The sequence below is a fragment of the Mustela nivalis genome (assembly GCF_964662115.1).
Source record: "Mustela nivalis genome assembly, chromosome: 15".
Classification (NCBI taxonomy): domain Eukaryota; kingdom Metazoa; phylum Chordata; class Mammalia; order Carnivora; family Mustelidae; genus Mustela; species Mustela nivalis.
Window position 1 is genome coordinate 9,740,929 of NC_139034.1, and position 21,685 is coordinate 9,762,613.

General features: G+C 46.4%; 2 protein-coding genes and 1 pseudogene across 3 annotated transcripts in view; 1 reads left to right on the top strand and 2 right to left on the bottom strand.

Annotated features, from left to right (window-relative positions):
- LOC309848923 (ligand of Numb protein X 2-like) overlaps positions 1–9,714 on the top strand; it is a 72,396-nt pseudogene extending 62,682 nt beyond the window's left edge. Inside the window, exons 3-5 of the transcript XR_014316574.1 lie at positions 2,645–2,785; positions 6,825–7,002; positions 8,522–9,714. The product of XR_014316574.1 is annotated as a ligand of Numb protein X 2-like (transcript). The remainder of the gene's footprint in view (positions 1–2,644; positions 2,786–6,824; positions 7,003–8,521) is intronic.
- The window catches only part of LOC309848531 (ral guanine nucleotide dissociation stimulator-like), a 64,352-nt gene extending 49,078 nt beyond the window's left edge, over positions 1–15,274 (bottom strand). The window contains exon 1 of the mRNA XM_082700229.1: positions 15,239–15,274. The gene's annotated coding sequence lies outside the window, so the exon portion shown is untranslated. The remainder of the gene's footprint in view (positions 1–15,238) is intronic.
- Positions 10,978–14,679, bottom strand: LOC309848530 (ral guanine nucleotide dissociation stimulator-like). Its single transcript, XM_082700228.1, has 4 exons — positions 13,650–14,679; positions 13,006–13,065; positions 11,872–12,071; positions 10,978–11,620 (listed from the first exon to the last, which is right to left on the bottom strand). The coding sequence occupies exons 1-4, from the start codon at positions 13,796–13,798 to the stop codon at positions 11,289–11,291; spliced, it is 741 nt and encodes a 246-aa protein (XP_082556354.1). The 5' UTR covers positions 13,799–14,679; the 3' UTR covers positions 10,978–11,288.
- Positions 15,275–21,685: the final 6,411 nt, after the last annotated feature.

Here is a 21,685-nt window from a genome sequence, read left to right on the forward strand (position 1 = left end):
TCGACACTTGGGCCCAAAACCCCTCCTTCATTGCACTTGGCCTGGCTAACACAGACTGAACTTGCAGTGTTTTGTTCTTGACTAAATCCAAAGAGGCAATAGGAGAATACAGGAAACATAACTAATCCAGCTTATGTAAAATCCAGTTTCTGATCCTACCATAGCTAGCTATTTACCGCATTCCTGTGTTTGCTGTCCTTTTACGATATTAGTAGTATTCTGGTTGCATGAGGTTGGCACAGCTCTCTGGACACCTTATGCTGTATTCCTTCTACCCCAGTTCCTAAACTGATTCTCCGTGGAGGAACTCTTGTAGCTGGAAGGCAAAATACAGAAAATGAAGAAGGAAGTCAAAATCACTGTCATCCTCAAGTCCATAAGATAGTGACATTAAAGTTTTGAAGAACATCGTTACAAACATTTTTCTGTATATGCCTACAAATAAATAGGTACCTATTTACGTAGGTACTTAGACATGCACTCAGCTTGCAAATTCTGAGTTGGCCACCCTTTCTTTATGTCAGCTGCATGCTGTGGACTTCTTACCCTGAAAATAGATGCACCATGATATAGCTGTATAGTAGGCGTGTTGTGCTAAAACTTACATAAACACTCCCCTGTCAACAGACTTTAATGTTTTGTTTTCAAGTTTAAGACATTTTGCTAAACTTCCCTCTAGAGCGATCATACCAATATATACTCCCAGCAATAGGGCATGCCACTTTTTAATGAAATACAGGTATTGTCATTTAGGCATTCTGCAATTTTAAAAATCTTGACTTTAACAGAATTCTTTTGTTGTGCTTGAAACCCTGAAGTGTTAGATAGGCAGTTAGCCTAAACCCAAGCGATAGCCCATCGTTTAAAGCTTATATGTCCACTTCCATCACACACCCAGAATTTTGTCTTTTAAGAAATCAAAAAAGATCAGGGATTTGTTTGTTAATAGGTTTTCATGAGCAGGGGTCTTCCCATAAAGCTAAATTACTGGTTATAGAGTATTTGGTAGTGGTGAGGGTTAGGCAGTAAAGCAAACAATTCTTAATATTGAAATGAGATCACAGAGGGGCCTCTCACCCCTCACACCGTGTGATCTAATACTCGGAAGTGTCAGAATCTCAAATATCTGGATTGTAAGCGTTCTACTTTGGAATTACCTGTTAGATCAAATCCCCAGACTCTGGTCACATGAGAAGTGTTATTCTTTCAGTTATTTGAAGAATTGTCTAAAACTAGTTTAATGAAATACTTGAATAAGTAAGTGACTTTAATAGGGCCTTAAAATTGTTTATCACTCAGAGGCACTTGGGTGGCTCCGTGGTTCAGCATCTGCCTTCGGCTCAGATCCTACATCGGGCTCTCTGCTCTGCGAGGAGTTGGCTTCTCCCTCTTCCTTTCCCCTCCACCCTGCTCTCTCGCTTTCGCTCTCAAATAAATACATAAAATCATTTTTTTTAAATTATGTTTTTCACTCCTTTTCCAACTTGAGAACTGAAACTGGAGTGCTTTCTTAACATTACTGACTGCAGTCATGGGGGAGGGTTCTACTTTCCAGCACAGCTTCTTGAAAGCAGGCTGTCAAATTTTCCCATAGCAATGATAGTAAACTTAGAAAGTTGTAGTCATGACCAAGAATCAGCATCAAGTAGACCAGGCCTGTACGTTAAAAGCAAAGATAAAATAGCTTTAAAAAGTATAATAAATGTGAATCTGTGTTTCAGATCTAGATCTATAAATACAGATAATGGACCTCTAAATTTAACGTGGTTATCATCACCTCTAAAATTACATTTATGGGGCGCTTGGGTGGCTCAGTGGGTTAAAGTCTCTGCCTTCAGCTCGGGTCATAATCCCAGGTCCTGGGATCGAGCCTCACATCTGGCTCTCTGCTCGGCAGGGAGCCTGCTTCTCCGTCTTTCTCTCTGCCTGCCTCTCTCCCTACTTGTGATCTCTGTCTGTCAAATAAATAAATAAAATCTTTAAAAAAAAATAAAATAAAAATTATATTTATGTGTGAGTGCACATATGGCATATATAGGCACACAATTTGTAATGTATATAAATACTAATCCTGTTTTACAGGACCTTTGTTATCATTCTTTTCAGGACTGTTTAAGCTCATCCCTATTTTTGATTTGAAGCTGTAGTGTGTGGAAACAGAGCTACACGTAGTTTCATTGATTATCAGTCTCAAAGTAGCCATCTTGGAATTTATTTCAGAAATCACAAAGGATTGTAATCCAGTTTTGAATCCGTTCGTCCTTTTATCTTCTTTGCTCTCTTTCTCTCAGTGCCAAGGCCAGTTTGCAGGGGAGGGAAGTATAAAAAGACAGTTACCCTTCAAGAAATCATGGGGAGATCAGAACCCAGGCTTTGCTTTGGTTATATCCTTGGTATTTCCAGGATTAGGGAAGGTTTACCCAAGAGGTCTGTGTGTGGCTCTTTTACCTGCAGAAGTTTTAAAGTATTAGCTCCTGAAATGAACTCCCTCATCTGCCCCACCCCCAGCAGGGGCCTGCAGTCCCCACTCAGGTGAGGCTCTGATACAGCGATAATAAGTGCATTGAAAATGACCCTCCCTATAATTTTTTTAAGTGAGAAGCATCATTAATGACTGGTGATTATATATGTGTGTTTTCTCCAGGCTAGTGGCCAGAGGGTGGATTTAATTATTGCTAGGCTGGGGAAATCCCAGCCTGGTAACCCTGTCCAGGACACAGGAGCTCAGAGTAGCAGCCAGCACCATGCACAGCCGCTGTACCACAACAGACCCAGCTCACACAAGGTGAGGCCTCGAGTTTGCATGTGTTCATTCATCTGCCCTCAGGGAATCCTTGTGACAAACTGGTAAGATTTAAATGAAGGCTGTTACTCTGTTGGAAAAGGTGAGCACAGGTGTTTGGGGGTGTGGAATGTTGTTTGGCTACCTTGAGAGTCCCTGTACAGTCTGTTCCTCAGCCAGTAGGGGTGGTTTCTTAGTAAGAAGGTCCCTCTGCCAGATTGATGAGAAGTGTTTGATCTTCTAGAAAGACTTCTTTATTTGGTCCTGCTTGAAAGTGGGATTTATCTTGGTTTGCTCATTCAGTTGTAACAGGAGGTTATGTAACTGAAAAAACGACAATGACCAACAAGTCCATACTTAGTGGTTGGGCAGGTTGTCTACAACAACAGAATTCCCTATGTGAATATGAAGCACAAATCATACTTTCTGATAGGTACATGCAAAACACATAAAGCATTTCTTTTTATGTTACAGTTTATAGGAATACTACCCTAGATCATTTGAAATTCCTGTATGTTAAGCTTTTTGCTGCATCTTTCATATTTCAGTGCTTTTGTATTATATTCCTAGGTCATTTATCTGTGCCAAAAATTCTGATGCTGTCTCACTAGGATGCAGAAATTAGTAGAAGTCAAAAAACAGTGGCACTTTACTGTGTTCTCAGTATTATTTACTTCATTTGATCTTTCATTTGAACTCAACTTCTAGTAGGCCAGAATTTTTACAACGATGCTATTTCCCAACTGTGTGAAAATCACACATTGGAAACTTCCTATAGTTTTTTTATTTTTTTGTTTTTATTTCCTATAGTTTTTAAGTAGACCAGTAAATAAGGTTTTATTTAGCAAAGCAATTTAATTTTACTTAAGGAGAATGACTTGAGAAACACATGTTTAGCTTAAAGTGGCTTCTTTTTTTTTTTAAGATTTTATTTATTTATTTGACAGATAGAGATCGTAAGTAGGCAGAGAGGCAGACAGAGAGAGAGGAGGAAGGAGGCTCCCTGCTGAGCAGAGAGCCAGATGCAGGGATCGATCCCAGGACCCTGGGATCATGACCCCAGCTGAAGGCAGCGGCTCAACCACTGAGCCACCCAGGCGCCCCTAAAGTGTCTTCTTAATGTAAGTATAATTTGAGAGAATAACTCTGTAATGTCACAGGAGCCCAAGAAAGCATTATTTATTTATTTATTTATTTATTTATTTATTTTTAAGATTTTATTTATTCATTTAGCACACAGAGATCACAAGTAGGCAGAGAGGTAGGCAGAGAGAGAGAGAGAGAGAGGGAAGCAGGCTCCCCGCTGAGCAGAGAGCCCCATGCGGGACTCGATCCCAGGAGCCCAAGATCATGACCCGAGCGAAAGTAGCTCAACACACTGAGCTACCCAGGTGCCCCAAGAAAGCATCATTTAAAGGCACAAGTATTTTTGGCCCATCAGGTTTATCTTGTTTTCTGAGCTGAAGTATAGACTTGTCACTGGTCTTTGTTCAGTTAAAACTCTTAAGAAATTATAAGCACAATCTTCATCTTATTTCTGAACAGAAAACGAAATGTGTGAAGGGAACCTATAATTTTGCTTTCACAATGATGACTACGAAAAGCAGTTATTGTTTCAAAAAGGAATTTAAATAGGAGTTGTTCATATCGCTGGTCCTTGCTTTACAAGTTACATATATATACATATTCCTAAAGAATCATGATTAAGGCAAAAGTTGGTAACTGAATCCATGAATTCTACAGAAAGTGGAAATATGGGTGCTCAAAGACAATGCTACAAATTTAAGACTGTTTTAAGAACTACTTAACCATTTCAGCGTTCATATAGAGGATGATTTATGTCCTTTTGTTTGTTTGGGGCACAAATATTTTTCTTTTTACTAGTTCCTCTTCCTTAATTTTAAGTGGTGGTGTTTTAAATAGCAATGCTGAATTCTTACTCTAGGTGCTCTGTAAACCTGTTTGTTAGAACAGCCACATGAAATGTAATTTTAAGCATTAATTTAGCAATTTACCATTAACATACAGCATTTGTGATGTCAAATCCTACTTTAAAAAAATAAAGGTCTCCTAGGGAAAACAAATACAAATTCATCAAAACAACCTGTTCAGAGGATAATCATTGTTAAAAATTAAAGCACACATTACTTTATTACTAAGCCCCTGCATGGCCCCTGCTTGGAAACATTCATCCAGTGTTAAGCCCTTAGAAGTTTCCATGAAGTATACCAAGAGTAATCTGTGAAGTTTGGCTAAAATGCATACATCTCAGCCATATGGAGGAATAAAACAACCACCTCTTCTCGATACCTGACAGACACAAGCGTTGAAGTCAATGTGCTCCCAGCTGAGTTTACCTGGATTGTCTTCATAATAACGTGGGTCTTGCCCAGTTTTGAAGGATGCGAACATAGATGTCATATGCTATGATACCACCTGTGGACGTTTACAGGTTTTCTATGAGGTCAAAATTCTAGGAACTCTAGGCTATTTAAGTAGTGCCCTCAAGAAAATTTCAGAGTGTTGGTTTCAGGAGCAGAGAAGAGCAGACACCCCTGCAGGTCCAGGGCTTGACTGACACGTCGTACCTGTCCGCTGTGAAGCAGTGTCACTAAAGGAAATGTTACAGTTCTAGCAAAAGAATTTATCTAGTTCTACTGTTGATATTGTTAGTCGTGGTAATAGTTATCTTGTTATCTACACTATGCTGTTACAGTATATGTGTTAAGGAACCTTTTGAGATAGGAGCTTCCATGATTACACTTAATGGGATAGCACCCTTGTAGTGTGGATGCATATAGCATCATGCTGTATGAACATACACAACTACATATGAATAAATGTTTATGTATATACAGTATGTGTGTGTATGTGTATTTTTTTTAAACTTGAATCACTTCAAATCCCAGTGTGATCATGCATAGCTATATAATTTGGAGCAAATTACATGACCTTTCTTTTTTTTTTTTTTTTAAAGATTTTATTTATTTATTTGACAGACAGAGATCACAAGTAGGCAGAGAGAGTGGAGGAAGCAGGCCCCCCGCTGAGTAGAGAGCCCGATTTGGGGCTCAATCCCAGGACTCTGAGATCATGACCTGAGCCAAAGGCAGTGGCTTAACCCACTGAGCCACCCAGGCGCCCCTACATGACCTTTCTAATAAGGCTATTCCCTTCTTTATAAAATGGGGCCAACCATAGGATTTACACTCCGGACCATTGTAATGAAATGTAATGAAACCATGAAAATGAAATAATACATGTGAAGCCATTTGCTTTACGCATAGTAAATCTTCAATAAATGTTAGTTACTATTGCTATTTTAATATTAATATTGCATTGGTACACCTTGTTTTTTATAGCATTCTAATTTAAAAAAAGGTGATGTTTTAAATTTTCCTTTTCTTCTAGGAGTGTCCCCATAAATAGAAACAATCAATATCGATAAAAATTGCTTTTTCCTGAGAACACAGTTTGTTGGAAAATTGTTCTCTTCCTTAACTTTTTCAAAAATTCAGTTATTTCATATCCTTATAGCTTTCCGTGAAGGTTGTGAAGATGAGTTTGCACCCATTTCATGACCGAGCATTCTCATGAGTAAGAAACAGAAGATAGATCTATAGCTTTTTTCTGGCAGTTAACTAAATCCGCACTTTACTTTTGTACTATTCTGTCACCATTTCTCTCAAAGAATAGAGGAGAGAGAGAGAAATAAAATTAATTAGCTTGTCTTCAGAATCTTAAAACTCAAGTGCATTATTTACCTTTGTAGAATTGGCCCTATTTTGACTTCCACATGTCAACAGTCCTGTTTTTTCTGTTCCATACATAGTCATATGAAAATACAGCCGTCCAAAGTCTGACATTGTGATCCCCAGTGTTCGGTGTCATGTTTGTACCATGAGGAACTGTGTATTATTTCTTCAGTAACTGATTTTAACAGTGACTTTATCATTGCCATGGTATTTTTTCCTTCAGTTTCCTTACTTTACTTCAGCTATGTATTATTTATTTTGCAATGAATTTTCTTCTCCTGTGTTAGGATCTTACCCAGTGTGTTACATGCCAAGAAAAACACATTACTGTAAAGAAGGAACCACCTGAGTCCCTGGGAATGACAGTGGCAGGGGGCAGAGGAAGCAAGAGTGGTGAACTGCCCATCCTTGTAACCAGTGTGCCAGCTCATGGCTGTCTGGCACGTGATGGCCGCATCAAAAGAGGTAAGATAGGGAGGGCTGGGAACAGTGAAACTCTTCCCATCTTCTCCCTGCATGCAACTCATGTTTGAAAAAAGTAACAAATATTCCCCAAATTTTCTATTAAATATGATTTTTTAAAAATCTTATAAAGTGTCCCTTCCATATATAAGTGTAAAACCTCTCTCTAAGGGGCGCCTGGGCGGCTCAGTGGGTTAAGCCGCTGCCTTCGGCTCAGGTCGTGATCTCAGGGTCCTGGGATCGAGTCCCGCGTCGGGCTCTCTGCTCGGCAGGGAGCCTGCTTCCCTCTCTCTCTCTGCCTGCCTCTCCGACTACTTGTGATTTCTCTCTGTCAAATAAATAAATAAAATCTTAAAAAAAAAAAAAAAAAAAAAAACCTCTCTCTAAGATTAGAAAAACGCCTAATGGGGGGCACCTGGGTGGTTCAGTGGGTTAAGGCTTCTTCTGCCTTCGGCTCGGGTCATGGTCCTAGGGTTCTGGGATCGAGCCCCGCATCGGGCTCTCTGCTCAGCAGGGAGCCTGCTTCTTCCTCTCTTTCTCTCTGCCTGCCTCTCTGCCGTTTGTGAACTCTGTCTGTCAAATAAATAAAATCTTTAAAAAAAAAAAAGAAAGAAAAGAAAAACACCTAATGGGAAGGAAAATTGCTGCAGTTTGATGATGTTTCCATTCTTTTTTTTTTAAAGAATTTATTTATTTATCTGACAGGCAGAGATTACAAGTAGGCAGAGAGGCAGGCAGGGGGTGGTTGGGGGGAAGCAGGCTTCCGGCTGAGCAGAGCGCGATGCGGGCTCGATCCTAGGACCTGGGATCATTAACTGAGCTGAAGGCAGAGGCTTTAACCCACTGAGCCACCCAGGCGCCCTTTCCGTTATTTTCTAATGTTTATTTAGATCATTGCATTATTTTATGTTGGAACAAACCCTCTAAAAAATAGAACACTCATCTTTTCCTTCCTAACCTTTTATATAATCCTCATTGCCCTTTTTTTTTATTATATTACTTGTCAGGGCAGCAAACACTTTTTTTTTCTTCCTTAAGCAAAAGATGCTCTAATCACAAGTTTCATTTCTTTGTGTAGACCCAAGGATCTCTTCTCTTTTAGTATTCTGATAGATTCATGCTGAGCAAACTCTGTAGGACTATATCTATAGAACTGTGTAACTCTAAAACAGGATATGTTAAAAATTCATTTCTAAGAGCAAAAGATCAGGAAAGAACTATAGAAATCACTGAAGCCCAAAGAAGAGAAATGAACATGCCCAGGTCCTGCACATTAGGAAAACGAGGTCTAATGACTTGGACTTCCAGTCGAATCACAGTGCCTCAAGACACATTTTTTCCTATACATGATGAAATTATCTTAAAAGTTTTGAGTTGTTTTGGAATGTTTTCCATGAATTGGATTTTTCCCTCGATATTGTAAGAATGACAGAGATGTGAAAAAATTATAAATAACAGGATGTATAGGGAAGATAATGACTTGGTAGCTCATCTCATTTTTCTTGTTTATTCCTTTGGACAGGTGATATATTGCTGAATATCAATGGCATTGATTTGAACGATTGAAGTCACAGTGAGGCCATGGCAATGCTAAAAGCCAGCACCACGTCCCCTGCTGTTGTCCTGAAAGCACTTGAGGTCCAGACTGTCGAGGAGGCAGCCCAGGCTACCGAAGAGCAGCCAGGTACCTTCAGCAAGAATGAGTAGGACTCCAGCTGGTCCCCGTCGTGGGTCATGTGGCTTGGGCTTCCAAGGTACTGACAGCGTTTCAGCAGTTTCATGGAATAATCGTAGTGACAACATTTCTCAGTATGGAACACAGTAAATTCATTCGTCCAGGGTGTGAGGGGGAAGGTCCTGGTCAGAGATGAAAGTGGCAATGGCATATCAAGTTATAGAAGAAAAGGGTATTTTTTCCCTTAGATTATTATATTTTAAAAGATAAGTTTAAGGGGCATCTAGGTGGCTCAGTTGGTTAAGCATCCAGCTCTGGATCTCAGCGCAGGTCTTGATCTCCGTACCATGAATTTATAAAAAAGATTTTTTTTTTAACTTCTAAAAAATTAAAACATTCTTAAAAAATAAACCCTTTACCTTATTAAAGGTAAATTTAATAGTAAGAACTAAGCTAAAAAGCCTTGGTGTATCTGTTTATAAAAATGAATAAAGCCATTCTGTCCATGACTATTAAGAAGGTTCTCAAGTGGACCAGCCATGAGATTTGGATGTTCATGCTCTTGCTTTAGAAAAGCTGTCATTTACCACACGTGTACATGCTTAGACTTCGTGTGCACTTTTCACCAGAAAAAACAGGTTAAAGTGTGGGGCCTTTTGAAAAGCTTTTCTAAAACCCCTTTCTTAATCTTGTTAACTCTCTCTAAAAAGGCAGGATGTCAAAACTCAGTTTTCATTGGACATGAGAGACTCTTTCAGCCAAACCACTGGTGTCTGAGAGTAGGACTTCTCACCACCTTCGGGACTGTCACCCACCAGGACATTCTGTAGTTGGTCATTGTCTGCTCATGAAAGTGTTTCAGCTCCTGATGAGTGTTGTATATACTTCGGTATTGAAGTTGGAAGAATGTGTATTACTGTCTTTGTTTCTAGATCACTTTAGAGGAATCCTAAAACTGAACTAAGATGAAACCTTCTGATTCTGAGCCAAGTAGGAAAATGACTGATTTTTTTAAATAAAAATAAACAATAAGAATGCCAGTTTCTGAGACTTCGAGCTTCATTTGGATGTAATTTGTAATAACTAGCATTTGTATAGTGCTATGTGATGGATATTTTAAAAGTACTTTCACGTAAAGAATAGCAGAAAAATCCAGGATGAATGGAATTCATTTGTCTATCATCTAACTTACTGACTTGTCCTTGTGGTAGTGAAAAAGACCAAAAAGGCCTGAAACAGTAACAGAATTCGTATCTCAGGGCCCTGTAGGCATAGATTGGAATGGTTGCTATGAAACCATGGCCGTTCTACCTAATGGTGAGGGCTCAGCCAGCAGAGGGAACTCATTTATCCTCTTGAGTACTCAGCCTGATACACTGACCTGTCACTTGAAACCCAGCATGTCAGAAAGGCCCGGTCCCACTGGGGGAGAAGTGGTCTCCTCGGCGGCGCAGGAGCCGAGCATGTGCACACCACTGCTGGTGGCCAGGCTGTGCTGGCGCTCCTTTAGTTCTTGTTACCTGGTGTTCCAGGTGTCCAGCTCCCCTAAGAAGTCCAGAAATGCTCACCCCATTGATGGACTCCCACTCCTAGCGGCTTTGGCCAGCCTGCCGTGTGGGAGCAGGCCTGTCTTGGGCAGGACTGCCAGGTCGCAGGTGGACAAGGAGTCTGACTGGTCTCGGACAGGAGCTGGCAGGCCAGGACCCAGGTTCCCACATGGGTTCCTTGAGATTTTGGTTTGGATGCGTACCCTGTCCTCTGACTTCTCTGCCTCCATGTCTGTCCCCAGGGTGGAGCATTTTCAGGTGAATCACAAAGAACAATGATATTTCAGATGAACAGTACATGGGATAATGAAATCTATTTGGAGTGTCTGCCTGTATCGAAAGCGTGTCTATCAGTCCAAGGTCACTATTCTGTGAACTCCTGGGGGTTGTGTGTTGTGTGCAGACCAGTATACACAACCAGGTATTGGGAGGGCCACTGCTCTGTGGGTACCGGCGGCTCTTTTCAGCACGTCGCACACCACACAGGGTAGCAGCTCTGCTCTTTCTCAAAAGGGAGGGTCTTTCTCTGCATTTAGCTGGCGGTGTACCAGACAAAAGAGTTATTTGTTTTGTGTTGTGCTGTTTCATTGTTTTGGCAGAAGATTCAGAAAAACGAAAATACCTATATCATCTCTACAAAAGTTTGAAAAGAGAGGAATCACTCTTATGTTCTGCAGACACACACAGAAGGCCATATTGTAGTTTCCAGGCAGAGGAAAATCCAATTGAGGTGAAGTGGCCATGACAGAGAGAAGAGAAGTGGTTGCAGGGACTGGGGGAGGGACAGAGCAGTGAGCGATGAGGAGCGCGGGTGTCTCTGTGAGGAAACGTCGTAGAAGACATGGTTGTGCAACACTCTGGATGGACCTAATGAGACCTCCATATCCCACTGCAAAGGATGCGAGTAAAATGTTATATAAACTCAAATTCTACTTTATTTAATAAATTAAATCTATGAAGTAATTATAGAGGTGAACACAGAACACAAATATGATAAAAAAGGAAATGACGGGGGAGGGGGATATATGCTCTGGGGGTCCAACCAGCACGAGCTGCTGCTCAGGGGCCTAGCCTGCTTGCTCCACGGAGACAGGGGGCGGCAGCTGGGGGGCCCAGACTGCTTGCTCCACGGAGGCAGGGGGCAGCAGCGCGGGGACAGGACCCTGCTGGTCATCCAGTAAAGGCAACATGCCAGGTGGCTCTTCCGTGGCAGAGAAGTGAACGAGGGCCCTGACGACCATCTGCCCTGGTCCCATCGGGTCAGGTGGGGTCACTGGTCTCCCTAACCCACTGTGAGCTGCTGCAGCAGGGATGGTAGAGACCAGCTCAGGCTCCAGAGGTGCAGCGGGTGCCAGAGGGGCTGCTGGAACAACTTCCAGATTTTGCTCTGGGGCCGGCGCTGTAGCTCCAAGAAGAGAAAGCATCATCAGCTTGATTGACTTCCCTTTTGCCTTTCCCTTTCCCCACCACTCAGCGTGGCCTGCGTTCAAGACCCAGCCCCTGGAAGGTATCCCCGACGGAAGCCCATGGGGACAGTGATCTGAGACGACTCACTCTCTTCGGCTCAACTACAATCTACGGAGGCTTCCTCAGGGTGGCCCACCCTGTCTCCTCCTCAGGCCCACACCAGTTACCCCCAGTCCTCCTCACCCCCAGCCTCTGGCTCCGTGGCCTTTCTGGGAGGGCATTGACTTTCTGGCAGCAGAAGCTGGGCACGGCGCTGCAGGTCCGAGCCTGGCACATAGACCTGCAGGTAGGCTAGCAGCGTATGCAAGCTGGGAAACTCCGGAGGCTGCACAAAATCCCCTGGATACTTTTCCACCCAGGTGTTTAGGATGGCATAGATGGCCCTGGGGACAGACATGGAGACAGAAAAGTCAGAGGACAAGGTATGCATCCAAACCAATATCCCAGGGAACCCCTGTAGGAACCTGGGCCCCTGGGCTTCCAGCTCCTGTCCGAGACCAGTCGGACTCCTAGTCTAATTGCGACCTGGCAGTCCTGCCCGAGACAGGCCTGCTCCCAGACGGCAGGCTGGCCAAAAGCCTCTAGGAGTGGGAGTCCGTGATCAATGGGGTGATCATTTCTGGACCTCTTAGCGGAGCTGGACACACTCCTCAGTCTGTCTCCTTGCCCACGAGCCACTTCAATTCAACTGCATGTGCCCGGGGAGGGGTGGTGTCTGGCCTCTTAATTACCCTCACTGCACTCGCCTCTGCTCCGTGAAGATCCAACCGAGGAGGGAGCAAAGGGACTCTGTCTCTAGCCAGGTCTTCCCAGGACCCTCCCCATACCTCCACCGTTACCTCCTCTGCCCGTTCACTAGGTGCCATGAGAGTGGGTCTGTTTCCACTGACACTCACCTCCCACAGGGTGTGGGATGTCTGCTGCTCCCTGGGCTCTACTGGGTCACCACTCTCCCTGAGCCCCCTCTGAGCACCCAGCGTGCAGGTGCCAACAGAATGCTGTGCGAAGGTTCCTAAATCCTGCGTTCTGGGTCCCAGAATTGGGCAGAGAGAGGGTTGGGAGGTGGTAGGCATGGAGCATGACCCTCTCAGGGGTGGAAGCTGTCCTCCATCGTCCTCTGCTCTCCCACAGTGCTCACACACCTACCCCAGCTCCCCAGGGCACCTTCCTAGTTTCCAGTAGAAGCTCTCAGACCTTTACCCTAAAGCAGGAATCACAGAGGTGTGCATGAAGGTCCATCAGCCCCTTGAACTCACAGGACCCTCACTGCCCTGGTGGAGAGGGAAGGCCCTCCTAGAGCAGCCAAAGCTTACTCACATGTCTCGCTGCTCTTGGGATCTCTTGACCTCTTCATATGTGGAGTAATAGCACCCGAATCTGGAGGAGGCCAGGGGGCATCACATGAGATGTCTGCGGATGTTGGCTCTCACCCTCTGACCCTCGACTAGCCTGCAGCCCTGGGGTGCTGTCTGTTCTGTGCCGGGATCCCATTCAGCTCCGAGATAATCGCCTCCACCTACTGGGGCTTCCTGAATGCTTGCTGAATAAAAGGGCCCCAACCAGCCCATCACGAACATCTGCGGGGGCCTGGCCCTGCTCACCCCCAGGGATGACTGTTCTGGATTCATCCAGACACAGACCCCAGAAAGAATCTCAGATTCCCTTTCAATGGCAAAGGAGCCCTGCTCAAGATCACAGTGAGGGTCAGGGATTAGGCAGAGGCTTCATCATGAGGGGCACGGGAATGTTCAAAGAGCATGCCCACAGGCCCTCCAGCAGACTTTTCCACCGGCGCAGGCTGCCAGGTATCCTTTCTGACACCTACCACTGAGTCCCTATAATACCTCTGCCCCAGTTAGAAGCAAGGGGAAGTTTGGGGAAGCTTGGGGACCTGCCAAAGTCTCACAACCAGGCATTGGCCTAATCCCATGGGGCAGTTAGGGGCAGGGGAGGGTGCTCACCTTGCACATAGTTGGTCCAGCACCTCCCCAGAGCTGGCAAAGGTGTCGTATGTGTCCAGAAAGGTGTGGACACAGTGTAGATCTTGTCTGAGGATGGCAGGCACCAGGTGATCAATTGCGGCCTCCAGCTTGTCGGCCCGCTCTGCCATCAGCAGTGAGGTCCTCGTCCTCTTCCTGGTTGAACGATTTTTCCCCTGAGGTGAATCAGAGGAGACATGAGTCAGTGCTGTGGCCACCAGGAGGGTTGTGGCTTGGAGGGCAGAATGAGCCCCCAGATCTCAGGGACTTCTGCAAGAGGTGGGACAAGAGAGCCCAGAGTCCGAAAAAGAATCGGGTGACTCAGTGTCTCATTGGGTTCAGCCTAAGGCACTTGGTTTTGCTTCAGGTCATGGTCTCCGTGTCCTGAGGCTGCGATCCTCGTAGGACTGTGTCCATAGGGCAGTGTCTGCTTGAGGATTCAGTCTCTCTGCTTCTCCCCACTCTCCCCCTGTCTCTCTCTCAAATCCATCAATCAGCCAATCAGTTAAGAAGCCTTTAAGGCAAAGAGAAAATGTTCTTGGAATCCATACAAAGAATTGAAAGAAATGATGTCTGAACTTGCTAGTATCTGAGGTCCCTTTGTGAGCGGAGTATGGATAGCACGTCCCTGCCTGAGTGGCATGGATCCTGTGATTTCTGATAACATAGCCCATTCTTTTTATTTTTTTGAAAGACTTGTTATTTATTTATTTGACAGAGAGAAAGGTGACAAGTAGGCAGAGAGGCAGCCAGACATAAAGGGGGAAGCAGGCTCCCCGCTGAGCAGAGGACCCCACGCCCCCGACGTGGGCCTCGATCCCAGGACTGTGAGACCCAGGACCCATGACCTGAGCTGCAGGCAGAGGCTGAAACCCCTGAGCCACCCCGGCACCCAACATATCCCATTCTTGAGATGAGAACACAGAGATGTTTAAGGCGAGAGGGCTTAGGATAAGAAGGCACGGAGGCTGTAGGATGCCGCACTGTGCCTTGGCCAGAGAAGGGGATTACATCCAGTCCTGCCCCAGTAAAGGGCTCCATGGCTTTGATCAATGACTGGCCTTCCAGACCGCCGTGCAGTGCAGTGCAGTGAGGCCCCTGTTCCTTTTCCTTGTGGGGGGGGGGGGGTCAACAATGTGTTCAATCAATACCAAAGCGCAGAGCAAGAGACAGAGTACCATGAGCCCCATGTCCCTTTGGATCAAAGTCTCTCAATTCACTCTTGCAAATAATCATTTGCAAGACTTGTAGAAGCTGAGGAATGACTTTTGGGCCAGTGGGGGCACCTGGGAGCACGAGTTAGGAAAATGCCTTGGCATGGGCAAAAGGAGTCTAAATCAATGATGAGACATGGTCTAGTCTCTTTAATGATACTCCTATAAGTATGTGGACAATGTCTGTGCTTCTGTCCAAGGCGTGGGCAGGACTATGTGGGCCAGTTTGGGGAAGAGATGGGATGCAGATTCACGGGAGAACAGGACTCTAGGAGGCCAGGTTGGCTTCTAGGAAGTGGGGCCCTTGGTGCTGCATGGGCGCCCCAGGGGTCGGGTCTCCCCAGCACCTGCACTCACCCTGAGCCAGCGCCAGACTCTGCTGGCCCTGTGCGGCTTCTTTTCCTTAAAGGAAGGAGAGCAGGCAATCTCCTCGGTCACCTCCTGCACCATGTCCTCTGGAGCATTCTATAAAGACAGTGCCCGACAGCCAGGCAGGAGGCCTTAGAGCCCTGTCTGGAGGCCTTTGCTGGTCTTCAGACCCAGGGCGCTCCATTCCAGACACACCACAGCCCAGGTGGCAGAGCCCTCCCCCAAGGAGAGAAACGTGGCCCAGCTTCAGGGCCTTGGATGTGCTCTGGCACAGCTCAGAGTCACCTCAGGAATCCCCTGTGCACCCTGCCCACCCTGACATTGGTGTGAACAAGAAGGGATCACAAGAGTATCCACTGTACTCACCCTCCTCCAGACCATGGGCAGGAACCCCCACATATCCCTCCTCCCCCCAAACTCCAGAGGAAGGGATGGGGCTTCTCTAGGACGGTTCAGAGGGGTGGGCATCGCCTAGTCTCCTCAGAAGTAAGTACCTTATGGCGTCTCCCTCGAAAGGACCTGCGGCATTGTGGGGGTGGTTTTAGCCAATGTCTGCAGCATGGGATCAAGTCATTTTCCTGGGGGTTCTGGTACCCAGAGCCCCGGAAACTGGGTACACAACAGGAAAACATCTTTCTGTGTCAAGGTCCTGAGTCCAGTAACCCTGCTACTGGACTAGCCTGGCTGCCTGGTTGCAGGGGTTCCAAGTTCTGAAGGCCTTTGTGATCCAGGCAGTGACATCACTTCCTGAGATGCCCTATTGGGGCCCACTCCTGGTTGGACCCCTACACGAACAGTGCTCCCGTCTGCAATCTCCTCTTCCCCCTTCTGCATGCAAGGACACAGTGACCCCAACACACCCCTCTCCAAAGGCCCCCAGGGAAGGTCTGGAGCAGCCAGGGCCCCAGCTTGCAAACACACCTGGTTTCAGACACAAGTCTCTATTCTTACCTGGTTCAGACCCTAGAGAAGCCATTGTGGCAGACAGGGATGGTCTTCTTGCCAAATATGGATGAGTCCAGCATGTCTTTCTATCAGATGTCCACAGGCATAGGTTGGATAATAGCTATGATGTTAGAGGAGTGCTGTCACATGTAGGAAATACCTCCCACCCAATTTCCTCCCTCCTGTCAACTTCTTGGAATCTGCTACTCATCAGATCCCACCCCACAGTCCCTCCTGGGGTGTGTGTTTGTGTGCACCAGCACACAAGCTCCTGTGTGCACACATGTGTTCATCGGTGCTCACATTCTGGAGTCCCAGAAGAGGACAGCCCCACTTACAGAGGGCTGGGTAATAGCTTCCCAAGGTCTTAGGCTTTGCATTTTCAATTCAACCCTAAAGAAGGGACTGGAGTCTTGGCCCTTGATGGTCAGAATGCACCATTACCCCTAGAGACCGCCTGTCCCGGGATGCAGGCCATTCTCTCCTTTCCAAAGGGTGTGATGCAGATGGTGGTCCATGCAGTGGGTCGCCATGTCCCGGGATCCTCCTCAGACAAAAACCTGGGCATATGTCTCCTGTCTAGGAGACCAATGATCACCCTCAGCCCGATAACATTTCCAGGCCAACAGCCACTTCCTTCCAGAAAAACTTTTCCAGAGCCCCCAGTGAATGGCTACGTTGCATCCAGGACCCCAACTTTGAGGACAATCAAAGAGCTGGGTTCAAGCCGGCTAAGCATCCCTACCAGTCTGATTCTGGGCAAGGCCCGGACCCTTCAGGGATCTTCACAGTCTCCCTTCGGGGGCTCCATTGGTTCCCCAACTCCTCTGTAGACATGTTTGTGTGACCCCTCCCCAGAGTGTGGTCCTGACTTGGTGATTCACTTCCATGTCACAGAACGTGGCCACGTAACCCAAAGGCCCTTCTGAGATTCCGTTCAAAATCTCATTGCCCAGCCCCATTTTGACTCGGATCCATGTTCTCTCTCCAATCTTCATACTGGAGCACAAGCCCCTAGGTTGAACCATGACCCAGACATACGCACATGGCCCAGCCCTGTGGGCCCACAGCAGACAGAAGTCAGGTCTTTGAGATGGGCTGTATCTGGCCCATGCCCCTGAGTGCGCTCAGGTTCTCGGTGAAGCAGGTCCTCCCTTGGTGTTGTCAGCAGCCCAGTTTAAGGAGAGACTCTGGCAGGAGCCCTCAGCAGAACACTGCTGGATTACTGATCCCCTGAGACCACGAGGCAGCATTTGTTGGTTCAGCCACTGAGTGTGGGGAAGTGCGGTCACAAGCCCTGGGGGAAGGGCCCTGATACTGACCAACTTCCCGGGCCCTGGCCCTCCTCCCCTCCCACTCTGGTCCTTCCTCAGCTTCTCTGGCCACCCTGGCCCCCTTTTCTAACCTCCAGTCCTCTGCTCCATGGTGCCCTCCGCCAGGTGGAATGCACTCGCATTTGTGCAGGGCTGTCTCCTTCTTTTCCTCCCACAGGAATTCTCTGTGTCATCTCAGCACAGCCGTGTCATACCCCTCACCGGGTGGAGTTTGGGCCTTAGTTGTGTCCCTTGCTCTTTTGCTGTGGAGCAATCGCTTTTCCCGTTCACATTTTGGTTTCTCGTTTGTCCATCTTCTGCTCTAGACCCTGAGCTCTCACGAGGAGAACCCGCTGGGCTGATAAGCCCTGGCACCATCTGAGTGCGCAGTGCCCAGTGGCTGAATGAACGGGAGACAGGATCCGTCCCAGCACAGACCAGCTCCGTTGTTTGAGCCTCACTGATTTTAGTCCTGTGTAAGCCTTTTGTTTTATTTTTAAGTTAACTGTGACTGATGTGGGCCTCGAACTCATAACCCTGAGATCAAGGATCCTAGTGCCTGAGAAAGCCAGGTGCCTCTTTGGTCCTCTTTAAAGGTTTTAGGCTGATCACTATTCAAGTGAACTTGGTCATTTCAACATGCTGTACAGAGCTATATTACATTACGCTGAATGACCATGTACCTCCCCAGGTTTTGGTAGCCTGTCACCACAGAGGTCCCCCCCATGACAGTGCTGAGTGGATCTTCAGATTGGAGACTGAAATCCTTTCTGTGTTCTTCAGGAGCCCAGAGTCTCTCCACCATCGGCCTTCTCCCTCCTTGGGATGACATGCACCTCTGATGCCATCAGCACAAAAAGAAAGATGACAAGGAAATACACACAGGAGGGTGTTTCCATCCAGGTCTTGAAGGCCTCAAGGTTCACTTTGATGCTCAATTTGTTATGTTTTATTTTAGGATTTTATTTCTTTATTAGAGGGAAAAGAGCACAAGCAGGGGGAGGGGTAGAGGGAGGAGAACCAGAGAGATGCTGATCTGAGGAGGACAGGGGGTGGCTGATATAGACCTGTGCAGGGAACAGCGGAGGCCGCTCAGAGCTGGCCTCTGTCATCTGGTGGGCCGGGAGTAAGGAGTAGCCTCAGATCCCTGTGCCCATGACCTGCTATCAGGGGAGACCCTCTAGGGATTGCTTCCTGGACTCAGAGAACATTGAATGGTGGGGAAATTTTCCTTGATTTAGGAGGGACATGAAAAGTCAATCATTGGGTTGATAGTTTCTCTTCTTGGACTGACAGCCCCAACCTCAGAAGAAGATGCTGAACCACCTCAAGAGCTACCTCTATCTCCCACTGTGGTGCCTGCCGCAGCTTTAGAGCCCGAGGGGCCTGGATGGGAACCAGTTGTGAGTGTGATACAGCTATGGATACAGCCGAGGGGAGGCACCTACCTGAAGGGGCCTACTGCAAAGTTTCTATGGACAACCAGATGCATGATTGAAAGACTTAGGGGTCTTCCCCTGTGGGGGACATTCCTGGCTTAAAAGTGTTCAAGCGGTGAAGCGGGGTGATATCCCAGGTGTGTCAGCATGATCTCAGGATCCCGGGGGTCCCCAGAAGACCAGCTGGGGCCCGAATGCTTCTGAGTTCCCAGACACCAGTTAGGGAGGATGGCTGAAAACCAGGAAGCTAGGTCCCGGCTTTCTGCTCTGGGAAGCAAGCTGGGCCCAGACACCACCTTATTCCATTCTGGTTGCAATGAAGAAATTGACTGTACACCAGAATTTCGTACCTGTGGATTATGCACAGGTGCTAGAGAAACATTTTTTGACATAAGGATGGAGAAATGGTTCCTCCACAACAGCTACTGGAAGGACAACTGAAGGATTATTTTAGCACAGGAAGTCAGACCTGCAGGAGTGAGTGGGAAACAAAGAGCCCGGTGGGTAAGTAGTTAGCCAACATGTCGGGAAATCTGAATTACCATTAGCTGTAAAACACATGAAAAAGCCATTTCGGGAGATGTTAGTGACAAGTTGGAATGACATGATAATGCACATTGTTAGAACAACTGAAGGTACTTAGCATTAAAGAATTCTGAAATTCTCATTTTGTGCTCTAAGAGGGGTAATCGACTCAGTTCAGACGTAAGTTACACGTGCTTAAGAGTTTGGGTTTTTTGAAGATTTAATTAATTTATTTATTTATTTGTCAGCAAGAGTGTGAGAGTGCACAAGCAGGGGGAGCAGCAGGCAGAGGAATAAGTGGGCTCTGGGCTGAGCAAGCAGCTTGATGCAGGACTCAATCCCAGGTCCCCAGTATCTTGGCCTGAGCCGAAGGCAGATGGCTAAGAGACTGAGCTACATAGGCGTCCCTACATGGGCTTAAGAGTTTTAAAGGTGGGGCACCTGGGTGTCTCGGTTAAGGAACTGCCTTTGGCTCAAGTCATGATCCTGGAGTCCCAGGTCCCACATCAGGCTCCCTGCTCGGCAGGGAGTCTGCTGCTCCCTCTGACCTCTCCCCCTCATACTCTCTCTCTTGCTCTCTCATTCTGTGTCTCTCTAATAAATAAATAAAATCTTTTTTTAAAACAAGAGTTTTACAGGCAACTCTAAAATCATAGAAATCGAGTATATGTTTTTTCAAACTAAAAGATGAAATTAGAGAATAAAGAAAGTATGTCAACTCCTTGACAGGGAACAAATGAGAAGAAAGAAACAGTAAAAATGCATGTTCGGGACACCTGGGTGTCTCAGAGGGTTGAGCCTCTCTCTTCGGCTCAGGTCATTGTCTCAGGGTCCTGGGATCGAGCCCCACTTCGGGCTCTCTGCTGGGCGGGAAGCCAGCTTCCTTCTCCCTTTCTGCCTGCCTCTCTGCCGACTTGTGTTCTCTCTCTGTCAAATAAATAAATAAAATCATTTTAAAAAAATGCATGATCAGGGATGCCTGGTTGGCTCAGTTGGTTAAGCAGCTGCCTTCAGCTCAGGTCATGATCCCAGCATCCTGGGATTGAGTCCCACATTGGGCTCCTTGCTCAGCAGGAAGCCTGCTTCTCCCTCTTCGTCTGCCTGCCTCTGCTCACTCTCTCTGACCCAAAAAAAAAAAAAAAAGAAAAAAGAAAGCATGATCAATAGAAAAGTAAAAATCATATGGGAGAAATAACTCTACCTATATAAGCCATCACAACAAATGTGGGTAGTTAAACCATAAGTCAAATGATATATGAATGGACAGAACTCTTAAATTGAATTAGGAAATTAACAAAATCTGTTTCTCTGCTGTTTTAAAAAAAAGATCAAATGCAAGAGGACAGAAACCAGTGCACAGGCCCAAACTAAATCCAAAGCAGATGCACTGGGTTTTGCCTGGAGGTGGAAATACCCCAGGTTGATGGCCTTGGGAGACACGAGGGTGGGGGTGGGGGGCCAGCTAAGGGAGGACTAAATGGAAGAAGTGATGTGAGATTTGAGGCGGAAATGGTAAGAATGAGCCACCTGGGTGCCGTACTTGAGGAACAGAAAGGTTGGTGTCCTTTGACAGATGGTACAGGAAATAGATCATGAAGGATGTTGAAGGATATTTGCATTTTATTTTTAGTGCAGTGAGGAAACATCGGAGCATTTGTAGCAGACGAGTTCCATGATGTGTCTTTAAAAAGATCCTTCCAGCTACTGCGGGGAGACTGCAGTAGAGAGGGTTATAGAGAAGCAAGAGGGGAAGTGGGAAAGCCATTTGGTGGCCAGTACAGTTGTTCAAGTGAGAGGAGAGTGTGCCTTGATCCAGAGGGGTTGTAGGGGACACCAGGAGGCAGCGATGGGCTGGAAATATGTGTTGGCGGTTGAGCCAAAGGGACTTCTTGAATGACTGGACACAGAGTACGGGATGGGGAGGAATCAAGGCTGACGCTCTCCTTGGGGGCTTGAGCAACTGGGTCGATGTCAGTGCCATTCACCGAGATGGGGAAAGGTGAGGAGCAACAGCTTGGGGGGGTGGGTTGGGGTTGCAAATCAACAATTCTGATTGGGTCTGAGATGACTCTCAGCTGTAAAAGTGGAGTTATCAAGTAGGTAGTCCAGTGTTTTGGTGTGGAGATTGGTAGAGATTTCTGAACTGGAGATAAAAATTTCAGAGTTGTCAGGATAAAGCTTGGACTGGGTTGACTCCCCTAAGTAGTGTGTGT